At 41.0% G+C, this 21,011-nt stretch overlaps 1 protein-coding gene across 1 annotated transcript in view; it reads left to right on the forward strand.

The window, feature by feature from the left end:
* Positions 1 to 21,011, forward strand: part of tek (TEK tyrosine kinase, endothelial) — a 122,026-nt gene that overhangs the window by 72,547 nt on the left and 28,468 nt on the right. The window contains exons 13-14 of the mRNA XM_060839881.1: positions 7,526 to 7,828; positions 19,029 to 19,192. Of these exons, the coding sequence (XP_060695864.1) occupies positions 7,526 to 7,828; positions 19,029 to 19,192 (467 nt within the window). The remainder of the gene's footprint in view (positions 1 to 7,525; positions 7,829 to 19,028; positions 19,193 to 21,011) is intronic.

Consider the following 21,011-nt stretch of genomic DNA (forward strand, 5'->3'; position numbering starts at 1 on the left):
TTTTGGATACAATTGCCAGCATAAATTTACTTTACTGTAAACATGCATCTTAGCAGAGAGCAGGACTTTATTTACTTTAATTGTAGATACAGAAAATAAATAAGATCTGTATTTTTGCCCAGATTTTGCAATAGTAATGATAGTGAACCAATCAACTATCGTAATCCTCTAAACATGACAGCAATTTGCAGAGTCTCAATGTAAGCGGTTCAATGCTGAAAGCAAGAATTCTGTCAGTGGTTCTAAGTTTCGCCACAGAATGCAGAATTGCAAACTCTGCAGTCTCCAATAAATTAGATAGCTTTGAGCTGATGAGAAATTCCCTTTTTTATGTTGTAAGATTATTGCTAAAACCCTTGTTACTCACAGAAGTGTTTCAGCACAGGAAGCCATTCAGCCGACGTGCCTGCACTAGCTTATTAAATGAGCATCATTGTCTATTTTCGTCCCGACACGCCTCCCACATTGCACCCTTGTACACTATTTTTAATCCAAATAACAATCCAATGCCCTCTTGAATGCAACAATTCAATCATATTTCATTCTATACCGTAACCACTTGCTGAGTGAAAACTTTTTACCACACCTCATCCATTCTTCTTTTGCAGATCAGGCCTTTGTGTGGAGCCGCAGAAAATGGGGGAGATACTAAATGAGTATTTTGCATCTGTATTTACTGTGGAAAAGGATATAGAAAATATAGACTGTGGGGAAATAGATGGTGACATCTTGCAAAATGTACATCTTCCAGAGGAGAAAGTGCTGGATGTCTTGAAATGCATGAAAGTTGATTAATCCCCAGGACCTGATCAGGTGTACGCTAGAACTCTGTGGGAAGCTAGAGAAGTGATTGCTGGGCCTCTTGCTGAGATATTTGTATCATTGATAGTCACAGGTGAGGTGCCAGATGACTGGAGGTTGGCTGACGTGGTGCCACTGTTTAAGAAGGGTTGTAAGGACAAGCCAGGGAACTGTAGACATGTGAGCCTGATGTCGGTGGTGGGCACGTTGTTGGAAGGAATCCTCAGGGACAGGATGTACATGTATTTGGAAAGGCAAGGACTGATTAGGGATAGTCAACATGGTTTTGTGGGAAATCATGTCTCACAAACTTGATTGAGTTTTTTGAAGAAGTAACAAAGAGGATTGATGAGGGCAGAGCAGTAGATGTGATCTATATGGACTTCATTAAGGCATTCAGCAAGATTCCCCACAGGAGACTGGTTAGCAAGGTTAGATCTCGCAGAATACAGAGAGAACCAGCCATTTGGATACAGAACTGGCTCAAAGGTAGAAGACAGAAAGGGTGGTGGTAGAGGGTTGTTTTTCAGACTGGAGGCCTGTGACCATTGGAATGGCACAAGGATCGGTGCTGGGTCCTCTGCATTTTGTTATTTACATAAATGATTTGGATGCGAGCATAAGAGGTACAGTCAGTAAGTTTGCAGATGACACCAAAATTGGAGGTGTGGTGGACAGCGAAGAAGGTTACCTCAGATTACAAACAGGATCTTGACCAGATGGGCCAATGGGCTGAGAAGTGGCAGATGGAGTTTAATTCAGATAACTGTGAGGTGCTGCATTTTGGGAAAGCAAACCTTAGCAGGACTTATACACTTAATGGTAAGGTCCTAGGGAGTATTATGAACAAAGAGATCTTGGAGTGCAGGTTCATAGGTCCTTGAAAGTGGAGTCGCAGGTAGATAGGATAGTGAAGAAGGTGTTTGGTATGCTTTCCTTTATTGGTCAGAGTATTGACGACAGGAGTTGGGAGGTCATGTTGCAGCTGTGCAGGACATTGGTTAGGCCACTGTTGGAATATTGTGTGCAATTCTGATCTCCTTCCTATCAGAAAGATGTTGTGAAACTTGAAAGGGTTCAGAAAAAATTTACAAAGATGTTGCCAGAGTTGGAGGTCTTGAGCTATAGGGAGAGGCTGAACAGGTTGAGGCTGTCTTCCCTGGAGCGTCGGAGGCTGAGGGGTGACCTTATAGAGGTTCACAAAATTATGAAGGGCATGGATAGGATAAATAGGCAAAGGCTTTTCCCTGGGGTGGGGGAGTCCAGAACTAGAGGGTATAGGTTTAGGGTGAGAGGGGCAAGATTTATAAGAGACCTACAGGGCATCTTTTTCACACAGAAGGTGGTACGTGTATGGAATGAGCTGCCAGAGGAAGTGGTGGAGGCTGGTACAATTGCAACATTTAAGAGGCATTTGGATAGGTGTTTGAATAGGAAGAGTTTGGAGGGTTATGGGTTGGCTGCTGGCAGGTGGGATTAGATTGGGTTGGGATATCTGGTCGGCATGGACAGGTTGGACTGAAGGGTCTGTTTCCATGCTGTACATCACTATTACCCTATGACTCTGAGATCACTTTAAATCTACGCTCTCATGTTTCTTTTGAGTCGGAACACTTTCTCCCTTTCTACTCTATTCAGCCCACTTGGTTTTAAAACCCTCTCTTGGATCTCCTTTTAGCTTCTTCATTCCAAAGTAAACATCTGACCTCATAACTGAAGTTTCTCATCCCTGGAACCATTCTTGTAAACTACTTCTGCACTGTCTCCACTGTGTTCACATCCTTCCTATAATGTGGCACCCAGAACTATATGCAATACTCCAGCTCAAATCTAGCACGCGTCTGACGTAAATTCAACATCACCTCCTTGCTCTTGTGCTCTGTACCCCTAGTGATAAAGTGAGGATGCTGTATGTATAATTTGCACTATGTATATGAGTTGTAACTGGTGTACAAGTGATTTTATGATTGTGTAATGTCATTTTTTGTGTATCCCATGATAAAAATTCCAAAATATTAATATATTCCATAAAATATAAGATATATCTGCTTCTAATTTGTATCCTACATTTGTTTTTTTATTCTCTGTAAACTTTTTAAAACTAGAAAGATAATCAGTGTGTTTTACTTCCTGGGTTGCTGGTTGTCAGGCTACTCCTGTGTCATTGGCTGTTTCCTTTGCTTTCCTTTTAATTGCATTACTGCTGTTTGAAGACTGGAGGTCCCTTGACTTTGTGCCAGATAAATCCATGCCACCACTTCTCCATCTCCTCACGCTGCCCTGGCTTGCTGTGTTGTCCCAGCCTCTTGCTTGTCTACCTTGCATCTACAATTTTTTTTGTCTCTAACCTGGCTCTACCAGCATGCTCTACCATTCACGACACTTATGGCTGATCTGATTTTAACCTCCATTCTACATTCCTCTACATCCTGAATAATCTTTCACCCCTTGGTAATCAAGAATCTATTTATCTCTGCCTTAAAATTATTTAAAGATTGTGGAATCACTGCTTTGGTCAACCCTGATATAATTAAGAATACAGGAGGGCATGCCTGGATGTGCCAGGCCTACTAAAAATGAGGTGTCAGTCTGGTGAAGATATAAAACAGGACTTTTTATGTACAAAACAGCAGAAGCAGAACTAAGCAATTCCACAGCCACTGGTTCAGATCTATCCACTACATTCCTAGTCCATCCAGTTGTGAATGGTGATGGACAACTAAAAATATCATTGGAGAAGATGGCTCACAAATATCCTTATCCTCAAATGGTGGGTCAGCCCAACACATCAATGCAAATAATATGGCTGAAGCATTTACAACACATTCATTAGATTCAGGGAAGGTTCAATTGTAAAATTGTCCATTTTAGCAGAAAGAATAAGAATTAAGCATATTATTTAAATGGTGAGAGGTTGTCGAGCTCAAGACTTGGGTCTGTTCTCATTGGAAAGAAGAAGTCTAAGGGGGGATTTGATAGAGACGTACAAGATGATCAGAGGATTAGATAGGGTAGACAATGAAAGTCTTTTTCCTAGGATGATGATGTCAGCTTGTACAAGGGGTCATAATTACGAATTGAGGGTTGATAGATTTAAGACAGATGTCAGAGGTAGGTTCTTTATGCAGAGAGTGGTAAGGGCGTGGAATGCCCTACCTGCTAATGTAATCAACTCAGCCACATTAGGAAGATTTAAACAACCCTTAGATAAGCCCATGGATGATTTTGGGATAGTGTAGGGGATGAGCTGAGAATAGTTCACAAGTCTGCGCAACATCGAGCGCCGAAGGGCCTGTTCTGTGCTGTATTGCTCTATGTTCTATGTTCTACCCAAGAAATCTGAATTTTCCAATGAATGAATTGTTGAAGTTTGTATGCAGGTACAACAAGTAATTCAGAAAGCAACTAAAATGTTGAAGTTTTATTGCAAGGGGAATTGAATTCAAGAATAAGAATGGCATACTTCAATTATACAGGGCATTAGTGAGACCACAATAGGGAAACTGTGCAGTCACTGTAATAAATGTAAGATGTATGTATTGGAAGCAATTCAAGGAACGTTTACTAGACTAATACCTAGAATGAGTGGATTACCTTATGATGAAAGGCTGGACAGACTAGGCCTATATCCTCTGGTGTTTAGAAGAGTCAGAGGTGATGTAATTGAAAAATATAAGACCCTGAGGGGACCTGACCAGGTGGATGTTGAAAGGATGTTTCCTTTTGTGAGAGAATATAGAACCAAGGATAATAGTTTAAAAATAAGGGGCCATCCATTTAAAACATAGATAAGGAAAGACACTTTTCTCTCAGAGGGTTATGTATTTTGGAATTCCTGTACTCAAAAGGCAGTGGATGAAGAGTCTTTAAATATTTTAAGGTGGATAGCTTCTTGATTATCAAAGTGTTAAAAGATTATCAGTGATATGCAGGAATGTAGAATTCAGGTTAAAATCAGATCAGCCATGGTCTTATTGAATGGCAGAGCAGGCTCAAAGGGTTGAATGGCCTACTCCTGTTCCTTGTTCATTATTCATAAGACCATACGATATAGAAGCAGGAATAGACTATTCAGCCCCTCTAATCTGCTCTACTATTTGATTGCAGCTGACATGTTTCTCAAATGCATTCTCCTGCCTTTTCTCCATAACCCTTTATCATCTCCACATCCACTCTATCCAGGCCTGTCAGTATTCTGTGAGTTTCAGTGAGATCCCCCTCATTCTTCTAAACTCCATCAAACACTGACCATGGATCCTCAACCATTCCTCATACGACAAGCTCTTCATTCCCAGGATCATTCTTTTAAATCTTCTCTGGACCCCCTCCAGTGCCAGCACATCCTTCCGTGGATACTGGACCCAAAACTGCTACAATATTCCGAATGTGATCTGGTCAGAGCCTTTTGCAGCCTCAGCAGTGCAACTCTGCTCTTATGTTCTAGCCCAGTTGAAATGAATGTCAAGAATTGCATTTGCCATGCTAACTGCCAACTGAATCAGCATGTTAACCTTAAGAGAAACCTAAACTAAGGACTTCTAAATCCCCTTGTGCTTTAGATTTCCAAAGCCTTTCCACTTTTAGAAGATAGTATGTATTTCTAATCCTCCTACCATAACTTCACATTTTTGAGCATTGTATTCCGTCTGCCACTTCTTTACCTCAGCTGTCTAAGTCCTTCTGCAGCCTCACCACTTCCTCAACACTACCTGTCCCTCCATCTACCTTTATGGCATTGGTAAACTGAGCATTAATGCCCTCAATTTTCTTCCAGATTGTTAATGTATAACATGAATATTTGTGGTCTCTGCACTAACTCCTGCAGAGCTCCACTAGTCACCAGCTGCCATCATGAAAAAGATCACATTATCACCTTTTGCCAGTCAGCTAATTCTCTATCATGCCAGTACCTTGTCCCTAACACTCTTATCATTCTTAGTAGCCTCCTGTGTTGCATCTTGTCATAGGCCTTCTGGAAATTCAGAGATCACGCCCACTGGCTGTCCTTTGTCTAACTTGCTTGTTACATCCTCAATGAATTCTGACAGATCTTTCAGGCAAGACCTCCCCTTGATGAAGCAGTGCTGACTCAGCCCTAACATGTTTTTTCAAATCTGGAAATAAATTGTAGAACTTTGGCCAATCCCGAAATGAGTGAAATGCACAAAGGTGATGGGAGATTTGAGTGAGCTTGTATAAGAATCTATAGCAATAAGGGGGTGGATAGCTCTGCCTAATATTTCCAGTGAAATCCCCTGGAACACTTCTCAAAGCATTTCTGCATTTGTTTAGACATCGGTAGAAGCCTTTATGGGACACATCGGCATTTTGGGTGCAAGTCCAACATCAGTAATAGCGAATGACAAGAATGGGAAATGCACTGACTGATTGGAAAACGGAGAACAGAATTGCTATGTTATTGAGAAATAGAAAAGGGGATCATACTAACTTGATTACTGTTTGAAAGACTTTGTGCAGACCTAGTGGAATGAATGGCCTCTTTGTGTGCTGTAATATTCTATGAGTCATAGAGTTGTACAGCACAAGAAGCAGATTCTTCTCCGCCAATCAGACATTCCAATCTGACCTAGTCCCATTTGCCAATTTCTGGCCCATATCCCTGTAAACCCTTCCCATTCATATGTCCATCCAGAATCCTTTTAAATGTTGTAAATGTACCAGCTTCCATCACCACCTCTAGCAGCTCATGCTACACATGCACCACACACTGCATGAAAAATTACCCCTCTCAAGTCTTTTTTAAAATCTTTATCTTCTCACCTTAAACCTGTGTCCTCTAGTTTGGACTCTCCCACCCTTGGGGAAAACCTCTGAGCTATTCACCCTGTCCATGCCCCTCATGATATTATAAACCTGTATAAGATTACCCCTCAGCCTTGATGAGCATACTTGCAGCATAACTGATTTAAGGGAGTTTCAACTTCTCCCTTAAGGGGCAGCACGGTGGCTCAGTGGTTAGTACTACTGCCTCCCAGCGCCAGGGACTTGGGTTCGATTCCCGCTTCGGGTGACTGTGTATGTGGAGTTTGCATGTTCTCCCCGTATCTGTGTGGGTTTCCTCCGGGTGCTCCGGTTTCCTCCCACAGTCCAAAGATATGCAGGTTAGGTGAATTGGTCATGCTAAATTTCCCACAGAGTTAGGTACATAAGTCAGGGGTAAATATGGGGAATGGGTCTGGATGGGTTACTCTTCGGAGGGTCGGTGTGGACTAGGTGGGCTGAAGGACCTGTTTCCACACTGTAGGGAATCTAATCTAACCTTAACCAGACACGACCTGTTAACTTACTGCTCTATCCCAATGCTGCTTCCCCCAATAATATTTGCATCCCTTTGTTATTCTCTAATACAGTCTCCTGGTGGCCACACACCTGTACAGTTAATTTGAATTCTCACTGACATTACTAGCAAAATGACCCAAAGTCTTAAGTCCTCAAACTGAGGCTGAACCAATGTTTCCTAAAGGATTGAACATAATTTCCTGCTTGCATGATCTATTCCTCTAGTAAGGAGGCCATGCTTTTCCAAGTTGTCCAGCCACCTTCAAACACTTGTGTACACCCATGTCTCCATGTTGCTGCATCTCACTGAAAATTGTACTTTATCCAACTCAGCACAGTTCTGTTGTCAGCGTGGTCATCTCCATAAATTGTTTGAGAGTTGAGGGCTGTGCAGTTAACCATGTGATCTTATTGATTTTGACAGAACAGCCTCCTGCTCCTGCTAAAGTCAAGATTTTTAATATCTCCGACTCCTCGGCTTTTATTTCATGGTTAATTGAAGATGGCAACTCGATATCATCAATTGTAATACGCTACAAAATCTATGGGGCGGAGGATTATACTCAGGAGACAGAAATCAATGTGAGAGAAAACATTGTTGCACAGTTCCAGCTGCGAGGGCTGGAGCCAAATTCACCGTACCTGGTGGAAATCTATGCCAAGAATAACATTGGAGAGAGCTACCCTAACCCGACCTTGGAGCTACATACATTGCCAGAATCTGCAGGTATGTGTTTCGTAGTAAATGAGCAACTTGTGAATATACACTTTATAGATGAACTCATTATGACTCGATAAGAAATTCCAAAGCCTTTGCTTGTTATTTGGGCATAGACATTAAACCTTTTCAGCTCCACTTAGTTAAGAGCTGAGCTAATATAGCCTGATATGGCAGCTATTGCTCAGTGGACCATATGTTCCACTGTGAGCCAGAGTATTCATGCTCCACTCCAGATGTTCAACACTAAAACCAAGGCTAACATTCCAATGCAGCAATGTGGGTGTGCTGCACTGTTGAAGATGTGTCTTTTGGATCAGTTTTAAGAGGCATTCAGGGGAGTACATAAACATCCCACAGTATTATTTCAAAGAACAGCAGACATATGGCCCTAGTGTCCTCATGAATACTCATCCCTTGATCAACACTACAAGCAGTGATAATCTGATCATGATCGTATTGCCCTTTGCAGGAGCTTGCTGTTTATAAGTTGCCTGTTACTACGCTTCAACAATGGTCATGCTTCAAAAAAAATTATTCTGATAGTAAAATCTTTTTGGAATGTCTGGTGGCCATAGGAGTCACTATAGAAATGCACCTAGCTGACAGCACCCGAGTGTTTTGAGAAAATTTGTAGCTCAGGTTAAGGTTCTGGATGTAGGTTTGCTCACTGAGCTGTAAGGTTCATTTTCAGATGTTTTGTCACCATACTAGGTAACATCTTCAGTGAGCATCCAGATGAAACACTGGTGGTATGGCTCACTTTCTCTTTGTGTGTTTAGGTTTCCTTGGGGTGGTGATGTCATTTCCTGTGGTGACATCACATCCTGTTATTTTAGGGATCCAAGTCAATGTGTTTGTTGATAGAGTTCCGGCTGGAATGCCATGCATCTAGGAATTCTTGTGTGTGTATCTGTTTGGCTTGTCCTAGGATGGATGTGTTGTTCCAGTCGAAATGGTGTCCTTCCTCATCTGTATGTAAGGATACTAGTGAGAGTGGTTTGTGTCTTTTTGTGGCTAGTTGACGTTCATGTATCCTGGTGGCTAGATTTCTGCCTATTTCTCCAATGTAGTGTTTGTTACAATTCGTGCAAGGTATTTTGTAAATTACATTTGTTTTGTTGTTGTCTGTACAGGGTCTTTCAAGTTCATTAGCTGCTGTTTTAGTATGTTGGTGTGTTTCTGGGCTACCATGATGCCAAGGAGTCTGAGTAGTCTGGCAGTCATTTCCGAGAGGGTAGGGAGGAGGGACTTGGGGGAGGGGCGTTGGAAATGCGATAGGTGGAAGGAGGTTAAGGTGAGGGTGATAAGGTGAGGGTGAATAGGCCGGAGTGGGGGTGGGGGCGGAGATGTCAGGAAGAAGATTGCAGGTTAGGAAGGTGATGCTGAGTTCGAGGGTTGGGACTGAGACAAGGTGGGGGGAGGGGAAATGAGGAAACTGGAGAAATCTGAGTTCATCCCTTGTGTATGGAGGGTTCCTAGGCAGAAGATGAGGCGCTCTTCCTCCAGCTGTGGTGTTGCTGTGGTCTGGCGATGGAGGAGTCCAAGGACCTGCAAGTCCTTGTTGGAGTGGGAGGGGGAATTGAAGTGTTGAGCCATGGGGGTGGTTGGGTTGGTTGGTCTGGGTGTCCCAGAGGTGTTCTCTGAAATGTTCCGCAAGTAGGCGGCCTGTCTCCCCAATATAGAGGAGGCCACATCGGGTGCAGCGGATGCAGTAAATGATGTGTGTGGAGGTACAGGTGAATTTGTGGCGGATATGGAAGGATTCCTTTGGGCCTTGTTGGGAAGTAAGGGGGGAGGTGTGGGCGCAAGTTTTGCATTTCTTGCAGTTGCAGGAGAAGGTGCCAGGAGTGGAGGTTGGGTTGGTGGGGGGTGTGGACCTGACGAGGGAGTCACGGAGGGAGTGGTCTTTTCGGAACGCTGATAGGGGAGGGGAGGGCCCTACCTTGTCTCAGTCCCAACCCTCGAACTCAGCACCACCTTCCTAACCTGCAATCTTCTTCCTGACATCTCCGTGCCCACCCCCACTCCGGCCTATCACCCTCACCTTGACCTCCTTCCACCTATCGCATTTCCAACGCCCTTCCCCCAAGTCCCTCATTCCTACCTTTTATCTCAGCCTGCTTGGCACACTTTCCTCATTCCTGAAGAAGGGCTCATGCCCGAAACATCGATTCTCCTGCTACTTGGATGCTGCCTGACCTGCTGCACTTTTCCAGCAACACATTTTCAGCTCTGATCTCCAGCATCTGCAGTCCTCATTTTCTCCTAGTCATTTCCGAGATGTCTTTGGTGTAGGGGGGAGTGGCTAGAGTTTCTGGATGTGTTTTGTCTGCTTGTTTGGGTTTGTTGCTCAGAAATCGGCGGACTGTGTTCATTAGGTACCCGTTCTTTTTGAATACACTGTATAGGTGATTTTCCTCTGCTCTTCATAGTTCCTCTGTGCTGCAGTGTGTGGTGGCTCATTGAGGTAATGTTCTAATGCGGCTTTATTTGTGCGTGTTGGGATGATTGTTTCTGTAGTTCAGTATTTGGTCCTTATGTGTTGTTTTCCTGTAGACACTGGTTTGATATTCCTCATTTGGCTGACAGTGCATTACAACTGAGATTGGAGAGAGTGCACTGTGTACTAGCCTCACTTACTCCATAGGTTGTAACTCAAAACTGCAGTCTTGTATTGGCCAATTGTAAGATTTATCCATATTAAATTTAGCATGAAATGATCCATCAACCAGGTTTCTTTAATAAGTGAAGAATTGTTGATTTATTATTAAAGAATAACCAATACCAAGGAAGATGCAGAATTGGTTAAAACTCACCATTTGTGCTTTTACAATGTTAATGTTTACATGGAACAACATAGAATGGTCCAGTTCAGGAACAGGCCTTTCAGCACAACATATCTATGCTAACCATGATGACATTCTTAGCTAATCCCAACTGTCTGCACATGATCAGTATCAGCCCTTCCTGACAAAGGGCTTTTGTCCGAAACGTCGATTTTCCTGCTCTTCGGATGCTGCCTGACCGGCTGTGCTTTTCCAGTACCACTCTAATCTAGCCCATGATCAGTATCATTCTATTCCCTGCCTGTTCAAATGTTTGTTTAAATGCCTCTTAAAAATGACAATCATCTCTGCTTCTACTACCTCCCCTGGCAGTGAGTTCCAGCACCTATCACTCTCTTTGTATTAAAACGTTCCTCATACATTTCCTTTAAACTTTCTCCCTCTCACCTTAAACCTATGCCCCCTGGTATTTGACATTACCATTCTGGGAAAAAGACTCTGACTATCCACCCTACTCATGCCTTGCATAATTTTCTATACTCCTACCAGGTTGGTTCTCAGTCTCCAATGATCTAGCGAAAACAATTCAAGTTTTTCCAACCTCTCCTTATAGCTAATGCACTCCAATCTAGCCAACATCCCAGTAAACCCCTTCTCACTCTCTCCAAAGCCACTACATCCTTCCTATAGTGTGGTGACCAGAACTGCACACAATATTTAAAATGTGGTCTGACTAAAGTTTTATAAGTTGCAACATGACTTGCCAACTTTTATACTCAATGCCCCAAGTGATGAGGGTAAACATGTCACATACCTTCTTTGCCACCTTGTCCTCTTGTGTTGCCACTTTCAAGAAGCTATGGATTTGCACCCCAAGATCTCTCTGTATACCAGTACTCCTAAGGGTCCTGCCATTTACTGAATACTTTTCTCTTGCATTTGACCTCCCAATGGTTGGGTTTGAAACTCCATTTGCCATTTTTCTGCCAAACTTTCCAACTGGTCTGTATTCTGCTGTATCCTTTTATAATCCTCTTCACTATCCACAACTCCACCAATTTCTGTGGTGACTGCAAATCTACAAAGCATCCACCTATATTTTCATTCAAATTATTTATTTTTATTGCAAGCAACAGAGATCTGAGCACTGATCCTTGTGGAGCACCACTGGCCACGGATGTCCAGCCAGAAAGATACACCTCCACTACTCTGTCTTCTATGGCCAAGCCAATTTTATATCAAATTTGCTAAATCACCATGGATGCCACATGACTTAAAGTTGTGGATCACTCCACCATGAGAGACCTTGTCAGATGCTTTAGTAAAGTTCATGTAGGCAATATCCATGGTCCTACCCTCAATCATCTTTGTTACTTCCTCAAAATACTCAGTTACATTTGTGAGACAGGACCTCCTCACATAAAGCCATGCTGACAAGATCTAAAACATACATTCTTCTCCAATTGCAAATAACTCCTGAGTTTAAGAATCTTCTCCATTAATTTCCCTCCCACTGATGTAAGGCTCACTGCCCTATAATTTCCTGACTTATCCTTGGGCCTATACTGAACAAAGGAACTACATTGGCTATTCTCCAGTCTGCTGGAATCTTAACTGTCATTAAAAAGGATATGAAGATCTCTATTCAGGCACCAGCAAATTCTTCCTTTGCCTTCTTCAGAGATATATTGCATAAGGCCCTGGGGGATTAATTACTGTAATATTTTTCAAGACACCTAATACCTCCTCCTTCTTAATATTGACATACCCCAGAATATTAACATACATCTCTGTAGTCTTACCATTGTCCACTGGTATCATTCTCCTTGATGAATACCAATATGAAGTATTTATTAGAGACCTCACCCACTTCCTCTGGCTCCACACATGAATTCCTTTCTTTATATGAGAGTGGACCAACCCTGTTCCCTTGCTATGCTCTTGTTTCTAATATATGAATAAAATGCTTTGGAATTATCCTTAATCCTGCTTGTAAAGAAAATTTTATGGCCCCTTCTAGTCCTACTAATTTCTTGATTAAGTTTTTTTTCTGCTACGTTTATACTCCTCAAAGGTCTTGTTTGATTTCAGTTTCCTAAACTTTACATAGGCTTCTTGTTTCTTTTCGATTAACCTTTCAATATCTCTTGTTACCCAAGGGTCTCAAATCTTGCCATCCTTAACTTGCATCCTCGCAAGAATATGCCAGTCCTGAGCTCTGGTCAGTTGGCCTTTAAAAGACTCCCACATGTCACATGTGGATTTATCTTCAAACAGCGGCCCCAGTCTCATTTCTCCAGTTCCTACCTAATAGTATTATTATTAGCCTTCCTCCAATTTAGCACTTTCACCTGAGGACCAGTCTTATCCTCATTCATAACAATCTTGAAACTTGAGGAATTATAACCACTTTTCCTGAAATGCACCCCCCCCCCCGCCCATTGAAACTTTAATCACCTGACTAGGTTCCTTCCCAAAACAAAATCTGGTATAGCCCCTTCCCTGGTTGGACTATCTACATTTTGTACTAAGACAGCCTTCTTCATGCACCTAACAATTTCTGTCCCATCTAACCACTTGGAATGATGGGAGTCCCAGTCAATATTGAGGAAGTTAAAATCACCCACTACAAACCCGCTGTTTTTACATCTGTTATGACACGGGGTTAACCCCCCCCCCACTTAATTTAAACCAGCAACACAGAAAAGGTATATTCCATGCAATAATCTGTGAAAAATCGAGAAGCCAAAAACTATTTAAAGTAAAAATTAACAACTTTATTTCTTAAAGTATAACAGAGAATAATTGACTAACAAATATTTACAACTCCTTCCTCTAACGTATCTCTTACTTTCCCTTCTGTAATACTAGTCTGACAAAACCCCTGATTACGATTTACCAAAATTCAAATTTCAAAACCAGGCAGCTGTTGAATCTTCTCTTTATATCTTCTTCTGGAGATTTTCTTCTTAGGGATTCTCTTTCACAGGTCACTGATTGATAAAGGTAACTTTAAGAGAGCTGTTGTTCAGGCAGTCTGCAGATGCTGGTGACTTGGCAGTTCTCCTCACAACTGTTCAATTTTTCCAAGCCTTATACCCCCCCAAAACATCGGATTGTATCATTGGCTTTTAGTATTGTCAATGTACTCAATTCAAACATGATTGGAGTTTGCTATGTTTTCAGGTATAATGTAAACTGATTGGCCTAATTAAAATTTGTTTCTGTCTCCAGGCAACCAGCTACCCTAGCTGTTGGGCCACATGTTACATTGTATCTTATTCAGAACACTTGGTGCTGTCAGGTAGTTCTGCTAGCTTTTAACTTTCTTAAAAGTACAGTACACCTCTACACCTTCATGACACATCATTCCATGATCTGCCTACATATCTGTTCCTGTTTGCGCCATGACTTTTGGGAGGCCGATTATATAACCACATCAGAGTGATTGCACTTTCCTTATTCCGAAAGTCTACCCATGTGGCCTTGCTGGATAAGCCCTACAAGATATCCATTTTTCATATAGCTTTCTTAGTACAATCAATAATGCAACTCCCTAACACCATTTACACCCTTCTCTAAGCATCTAAACCCTGCCAGTCCTGGCCTAGACTTCAGACATCCCATCCCACCATGTACATTAATATGGCCTCTGCCTGTTTTTCCTATTAGACTCGGTCCTGTTAATTAATCCAAAGCGCGCGCATGCGCTCTCTCTCTCTCTCACACACACACACACACACACACACACACACACACACACACACACACACACACACACACACACACACTCCCCCTTTTCAGGGGAAGGGGAAGAAAATGATTTTCCATTGCAGTTATTCACTTCAAGAAGAAAGTGTTTATGGCCAATAAAAGCTATTCTTGAAACGAAAAAGGTCAAGCTGCAGTATGTTTACGTTAACCAGTAAAATGTAGCCATTACAGAAACATCTTTATAACAAGATGAAAGCTGGAAAGTAAATATTTAGGGGACTGTGAATTTTTTGAAAAAATATGCAGCAGGAAAGGGCAGTGGGGTTGCATCACTGGTACAGGATGGAGTAAAATAGCAAGAAATCATCTTGAATTGGAAGATGCAGAATCTATATGTTTGGAGTTAAGAAATAAAAAGGGAGATGGCACAGCATTGGAGCAGTTTTTAGAGCCCCTGACAGTAACCGTAGGTTGGATCAAAGTGTAAATCTAAAGATAATGAAGGCATGTAACAAAGGCAGTGCATTAATCATGGGTGACTTCAATTTTGTTGGAGCTTGGGATAATCAGTTTAGGAAAGGAGGCTACAAAGGAAGAATTCACAGAGTATATTTGGGACATTTTCCTAAAACATATGTGCATCCAACCAGCAATCACGTTATTTTGCATCAGATGATGTGCAATGAGGCCGGTTTAATAAATATTGTGAGAGTAAAACATCTACTTGGAAACAGTCACCACAACATGATAACGTTTAGCATTCAGTTTCAGACAAACTTGAGTCAAAGCAACCATGCTAAGCTTAAACAAAGGTAATTGCAAAAGGCAGGCTGGATTGGTCTGGGAAAAGCAGTTCAGTACCAAACATCGTTGAGGAATAATGGAAGATGTTTAAAAGATAGTTCCTGTCTCTCAGCAAAAGATATATTCCAGTAAGGAAGAAGTATTCTAGGAAGGGAGTAAGTGGTTAGATAGGAAAGTTAAGGAAAGCATAAGATTGAAACAAAAAAATAAACAATGTGGCAAATTATTTGTGGTAAGGCAGAGAATTGAGAAAGTTTTAAAAACCAATAAGCGATACCAATAAAAGGGTAAACTTTGAGGGTAAACCTGCAAGTATTATCAAGATAGACAATAAGACCTTCTTTAAATATATAAAAAAAGAAGAGAGTAGCCAGTCAATATCGTCCCCTTAGAGAGTGATGCTGGTGAAACAATAACAGGGAACTAGGAAATGGCAGACGACTTGAATAAATACTTCACGTCAGTTTTCACAACAGAAGACATTCCAAAAGGACTATATATTCAAGAGGCAAATGTCAATAAATACATTAACTATTATTAAAGAAAGTTAATGAGGACAAAGATTATAAGTCCCCTAGACCTGATGGCATGCTTTTTAGGACATTAAACATAAGTAGTTATAAGTGATGTAGTGGACACACTGGTAGGAAACCATAGATTCTGAAAGTATCAGAGGATTCAAAAATTGCCAATGTCTCACCTTTCTGATGAAGGGCTTTTTCCGGAAACGTTGATTCTCCTGCTCCTCAGATGCTGCCTGACCTGTTGTGCTTTTCCAGCACCATACTGTCGACTCTGATCTCCAGCATCTGCAGTCCTCACTTTCTCCTAACGTCACATCTTTGTTTAGAAGAAAGGGAGTTAGATAAAATATAGATAACTGTAGGCCAGTCAGCTTAATGTCGATTTTGGGAAAATATTAAAGTCTTTTATAAAAAGGAGGTATTAGTAAAGAAACATAGACCTGTACAGTAAACATCTCATATCTCTAGAGACTTATCACCAGCATGACCTTCATAATTCCTGCAAATCCATTGGCAGGATAGACATATCAATATGAATGTCTTATCTCAGGCTAATACTCCCAGTATCAAGGCACTGGTCATGCTTGACCAGCTACAATGGGTGAGCCACATCGTCCACATGCCTGACACAAAATCCCTCCGCAAATGCTCTCCTCCAAGCTCCACAGTGGTAAGTAATCACTAGGAGGATAGATAAAATGATAGAAAGACATTGTGAAAGCCTCCCTAAACAAATGCAACATCTCCTACCAATGTGGGAATCATTTGTCTTAGAAAATGTAAACTAGAGAAGAAGCATTTGCGAAGGCACCAACTACTTTGAGTATTACCGAATGCAGCATATGGAGGCCATGTGCAAGCAGTGTAATGAGCACATGGAATCCAGGCCTTACCATCCACCTACCTCATCAAACATCATTGGCCCACCAGTGACAGAGACTGCAACTCCAGGATTGGATCAATCAGCTGCTGAGAACCCTGCCTCTTACCCAACCCATGAGGGATTTGGGAGTCCTTGTGCATGAATCACAATTAGCCATCATCCAGGTTCAGTGAATAATAGGGGAAGGCACCTGGAATGTTGGCCTTTACTTCAAGTACAGTAGGGTATAAAAGTAGGAAGGTTTTGCTAAGACTGTGCAAGGCATTAGTCAAACCACAGATGGAATACTGTGAATAATTCTGGGCCCCTTATCCAAAGAAAGACATACTGACATAGGCAGTTCAGTGAAGGTTCATTAGGTTAATATCAGGTATGGAAGAACTGTCTTATGAGGGGATGTCAAGTATGTTGGGCCTACACTCATTGGAATTTAGAAGAATGAGAGACCACCTTATTGAAACATACAAAGATTCTTGGAAGACTTGACAGGGTAAATGCAGAAAGGTCATTTTCCCCTTGTGGGAGAACCAAGGACTAGTGGGCATAATCGCAAAATAAGGGATAGCACATTTAACACAGAGGAGGAATTACTTCTTTCAGAGAGCATTGACTCTGTAGAATTGTTTCCTGCAGAGGGCTGTTGAATGATCACATCTGAGATAGACAGAGTTTTAATCAGATGGGGAATCAAGATTATGGGGAAAAGGCAGCAAAGTAGGTGTGAGGTTATCAGATCAGCCGTAATCTCATTCAGTGGCAGAGCAGACTGGATGGGCTGATGGCTACTTCTGCTCCTTTGTCTTATGTTCCAAAATTTACCCATTTGGTGTTCTTGTACATGTGATCAAACCAATAATTATGCATGGTTATATCTGGGTCTTGACAGACACCACTTGCTCAGGAAATATAACACATATAATTTTTTTCAGTCACTCTTCAGAGGAACACTGTTGCAGCTTTAGAAACAGGAAACACAAACTAAACAGATTGTTTTATCGCAAGCTTTCCTGAACTGTAAATATAAACTCCAAGCCTGAAAAACTGTGCAAGCAGAACAGCCATAAAATGCATTTGTAAAATAGTCAGATGTTTTCCCTGAAGTACATTCAACTAACAGTTTTGGAACCATGTGATTTCTAAGAAATGCATTATTTCTTTCACAGAAGTTGCAATGTCTTTTCATTGACTATTTTGGAAAAAAAAGGCATCTCCACAATCTTTCAAATTCAAGTGTGCAAAATCATTAAATATGAAGTATCTTCATAAATGAAATATGATATCTGTCCATTTCTTTACTGATACTTTAGCTTCATATGTATAAAATATCAACTTATCAGTTGCTTTGATTGAACTGATATCAGCTACTTGCTTTCGAAAATAAGACACACTTTTGGCATGACCATGCTGGTTGACAGATTTTTAGGAACTTTACCACTATCAGTATTACCAAAAGTTGCATCTAAAACAATATAACAAGTCAAAACATCTTCTTTTTCCAAAGCAACTCTTGGTTCATAACTATTTCATGTGTTGACCATTAAATTGTGGAACATCTTTAAATGGATTGACAGCAGATGTGACAGCTGCCATCAGTGCACTTAATACATTTGTGATATAATGTAATAAGTATTACTCCTAATGCTCATAGAGAGCTGGGGAATTGTGAATAGGTGATGCCTACTTTTCCATCCACTTAGATCACAGTGTTATTCTAATTTCCATTTTGTGGATCCTAAAGGATAAACTAAGTTTAAAATGCTTGGACATCAAATTAAGCAATTAGTTGGTCCATTGTGGTAGAGAGAATATTCACCCTGACAAATCAGTATAGGGACAAACTGATACTAATATCCTAGTTTGAGATTGCTATTTATACATAGGAAATGACACTATATATACTAATCTACAGCTGGAACTTCATCCTGCAGCTTATGGGGTTATCATGCCTATTTATCCTTATACCAGATTTCAGGGCTGTGGAGATTTACAGAAATAATACCAAAGAAAGAACAAGTTACATTGGCAGAGCAGAGAAGCTGGGATTATTGTCTTCAGATCAAGAATGGTTAAGGGAAGATTTAATAAAGGAATTCAATGTCATGAAGAAATTTGATAGAGTGAATAATAAAGAAATGTTTCCAGTGGCAGGAGGGTTGATGACCAGAGGACACATATTTTAGGTAATTGGCAAAAGGTTCAAAAGGAGAAAGAAGGAAAGATCATTCTTTTCCACAGCTGTTTCATATGATCTGGAATGGCTGTGGAAGCAAATTCTGCAATATTTTTAAAAAGGAAATTTAATAAATACTTGGAAACATTTGCAGCACTGTGGGGGAAAAAGAATAGGGAGGGTGAGACTAATTCCATAGCTCTTTTAAAGAGCCAGCACAAACACAACGGGCTGAATAGTCTCTTGGCATGTAAGCCTCTATGATCATCTGCATAAATGTAAAATCCCCAAGGTGTATCTGAACAATGATGCTGTCCTTTTCCAGCTGTGTACTACAGGCGCCAACAAGAGGGGAGGCTGCTACTCTATGCCATTCTGGGATCAGCAGGAATGACCTGCCTAACCATCTTATTGGCCTTTTGCATTGTGCTTCACTTCAAGAGAAACAATTTCCAAAGGAAAATGGTGCAAGCTTTCCAAAACAGCTCGGTAGGATCATATGACTTAACATTGCTGGGTTGGCATTATAGTTGCTCCAGTAATGCAAAGATTATGTCGTAGATTTTTTTCAATAATAAAATGTTGCAGTTTATACAAAGTTCAAGCTGGAATAATAACTCTTGGTATTCAGAATTAGTTTCAAATATTAATTTATGTTTACTGGATGTGATCAGCCAGTTCTGTTAAATTAAATGTTTTTGTTATTCAGTCATTCAGGATAAGAACAGGTGAAGGCCATTCAGCCATTATAGCTTGTTTCAACATTCAATTAGATTATGGTTGATCATTTATCTGCCTTGGTTTCATAAACCCTTAATATCCTTAGTCAGAGCTCAAATGACTTTTTAAAATTAATGTCTCTTCTTGAAAATTTCTTGAGGGCTTATTTTTTTGAATTTTGAAAATTACTTTTTGGTTTTCTGGGGCTCATTTATCATTCATACAAATCAGTTATTAGATGATACAATCATGTACTAACATTACTTTCTGTATTTATGTTGACATATGCAGCGTTTGGACTAACACTGAAATAGAATTAGAAAAACTCAGCAATACCCACAACAATTACCAGCTCTCCATTAAACCTAAAACTGGGACACACCACAGAATGTGGCGGTTAGACTGAATACTTAAACTGGTACAAGTCAACGGATGTATGTTAACAACAAAAGTGCTTTTTCAAAATGACAGGTGCACATTTTCTACACACCAAAAGTCATTATCCTGAACACATGCCCAGACTAATGAGATCATAGCTAATGCATTTCCCTTACATGTTCATAATCAAACAGTTGCTATCCTATTTACTAGATTTCAGATCTCAATCTCAGATTTCTGCTATATCTTTTACAAGTACAGTCACTGCTGAACATATACAGTTTAAGCTAGAAATTCCACATTAGTTAATTGACAAGGAATTTATTACTTCAGTGATTTCAGTTTTGTTGGATTCTGGTGATGCTTTGATGACAACTTAAAGACTGTTCTCTCTCCTTAGCAGAAGGTACCTTTGCCCTGATACCTCTGTTGTAGTCACCTTCTCAGTTCCCACTCCACTTGCAACCTTTCTCTCCCTCCCAAAGCCTCCTTTTCAGCCACCTTGTACCCCCCACAATCTTTCAGCCACCTCCTCTACCCATTCTGCCCTCTAACCTCCTGACAGATCCTTCCCAGACCTGGCAAATGGAAGTTCTGGATCTGATAAAAGGCTCTCCAAGCCTCAGCAAAAGGCCACCAACCATTACTGCACCCCTAACAGGTGACCACCACAGCAGAAGGCTATGACTTTTAACTCCTGCACTTCCTCTATTGGCTGCTCATGCTTCCAATCACAGGCTGTTTCTCTCTCGCATTTGCTGTAGGAAACATTGGAGAGCACTTTTTGTGATTTGAGGAGCAATTCTTCACTAATTTTGTCAATTCCATTTATCGAACCAATCTTCTCCAGTTGGACTCTTCCCCATTGAAATTTCTTGGGAACTTTGCACATTTTCAGGAGATATTCCCACCTTACCCCTCTCCAAATATTTTGAACACTGCCCTTACCTAATAAAAATCTATGTATCTTGATGTATAAATTTTTAATTGATCCTCAGCCTCAACAGCTTCTCGGAGAAATGAGATTTACATTGTTTTGTGTGAAGAAGCATTCCTGAGGTCACACTCCCATTGCTTGCAAAATTAGATGGCATCAGGTGACAAGGGTAGATGGCGAGTTCCCCCTGCTCTCACACCAGGAAATTCACTATTACACCTCCCCTTCATTCCTCGAAAGGAGTTTCCTGCAGCTCATTGCACTTCACACTAC

Source organism: Hemiscyllium ocellatum, chromosome 2, assembly GCF_020745735.1.
Source record: "Hemiscyllium ocellatum isolate sHemOce1 chromosome 2, sHemOce1.pat.X.cur, whole genome shotgun sequence".
Lineage (NCBI taxonomy): Eukaryota > Metazoa > Chordata > Chondrichthyes > Orectolobiformes > Hemiscylliidae > Hemiscyllium > Hemiscyllium ocellatum.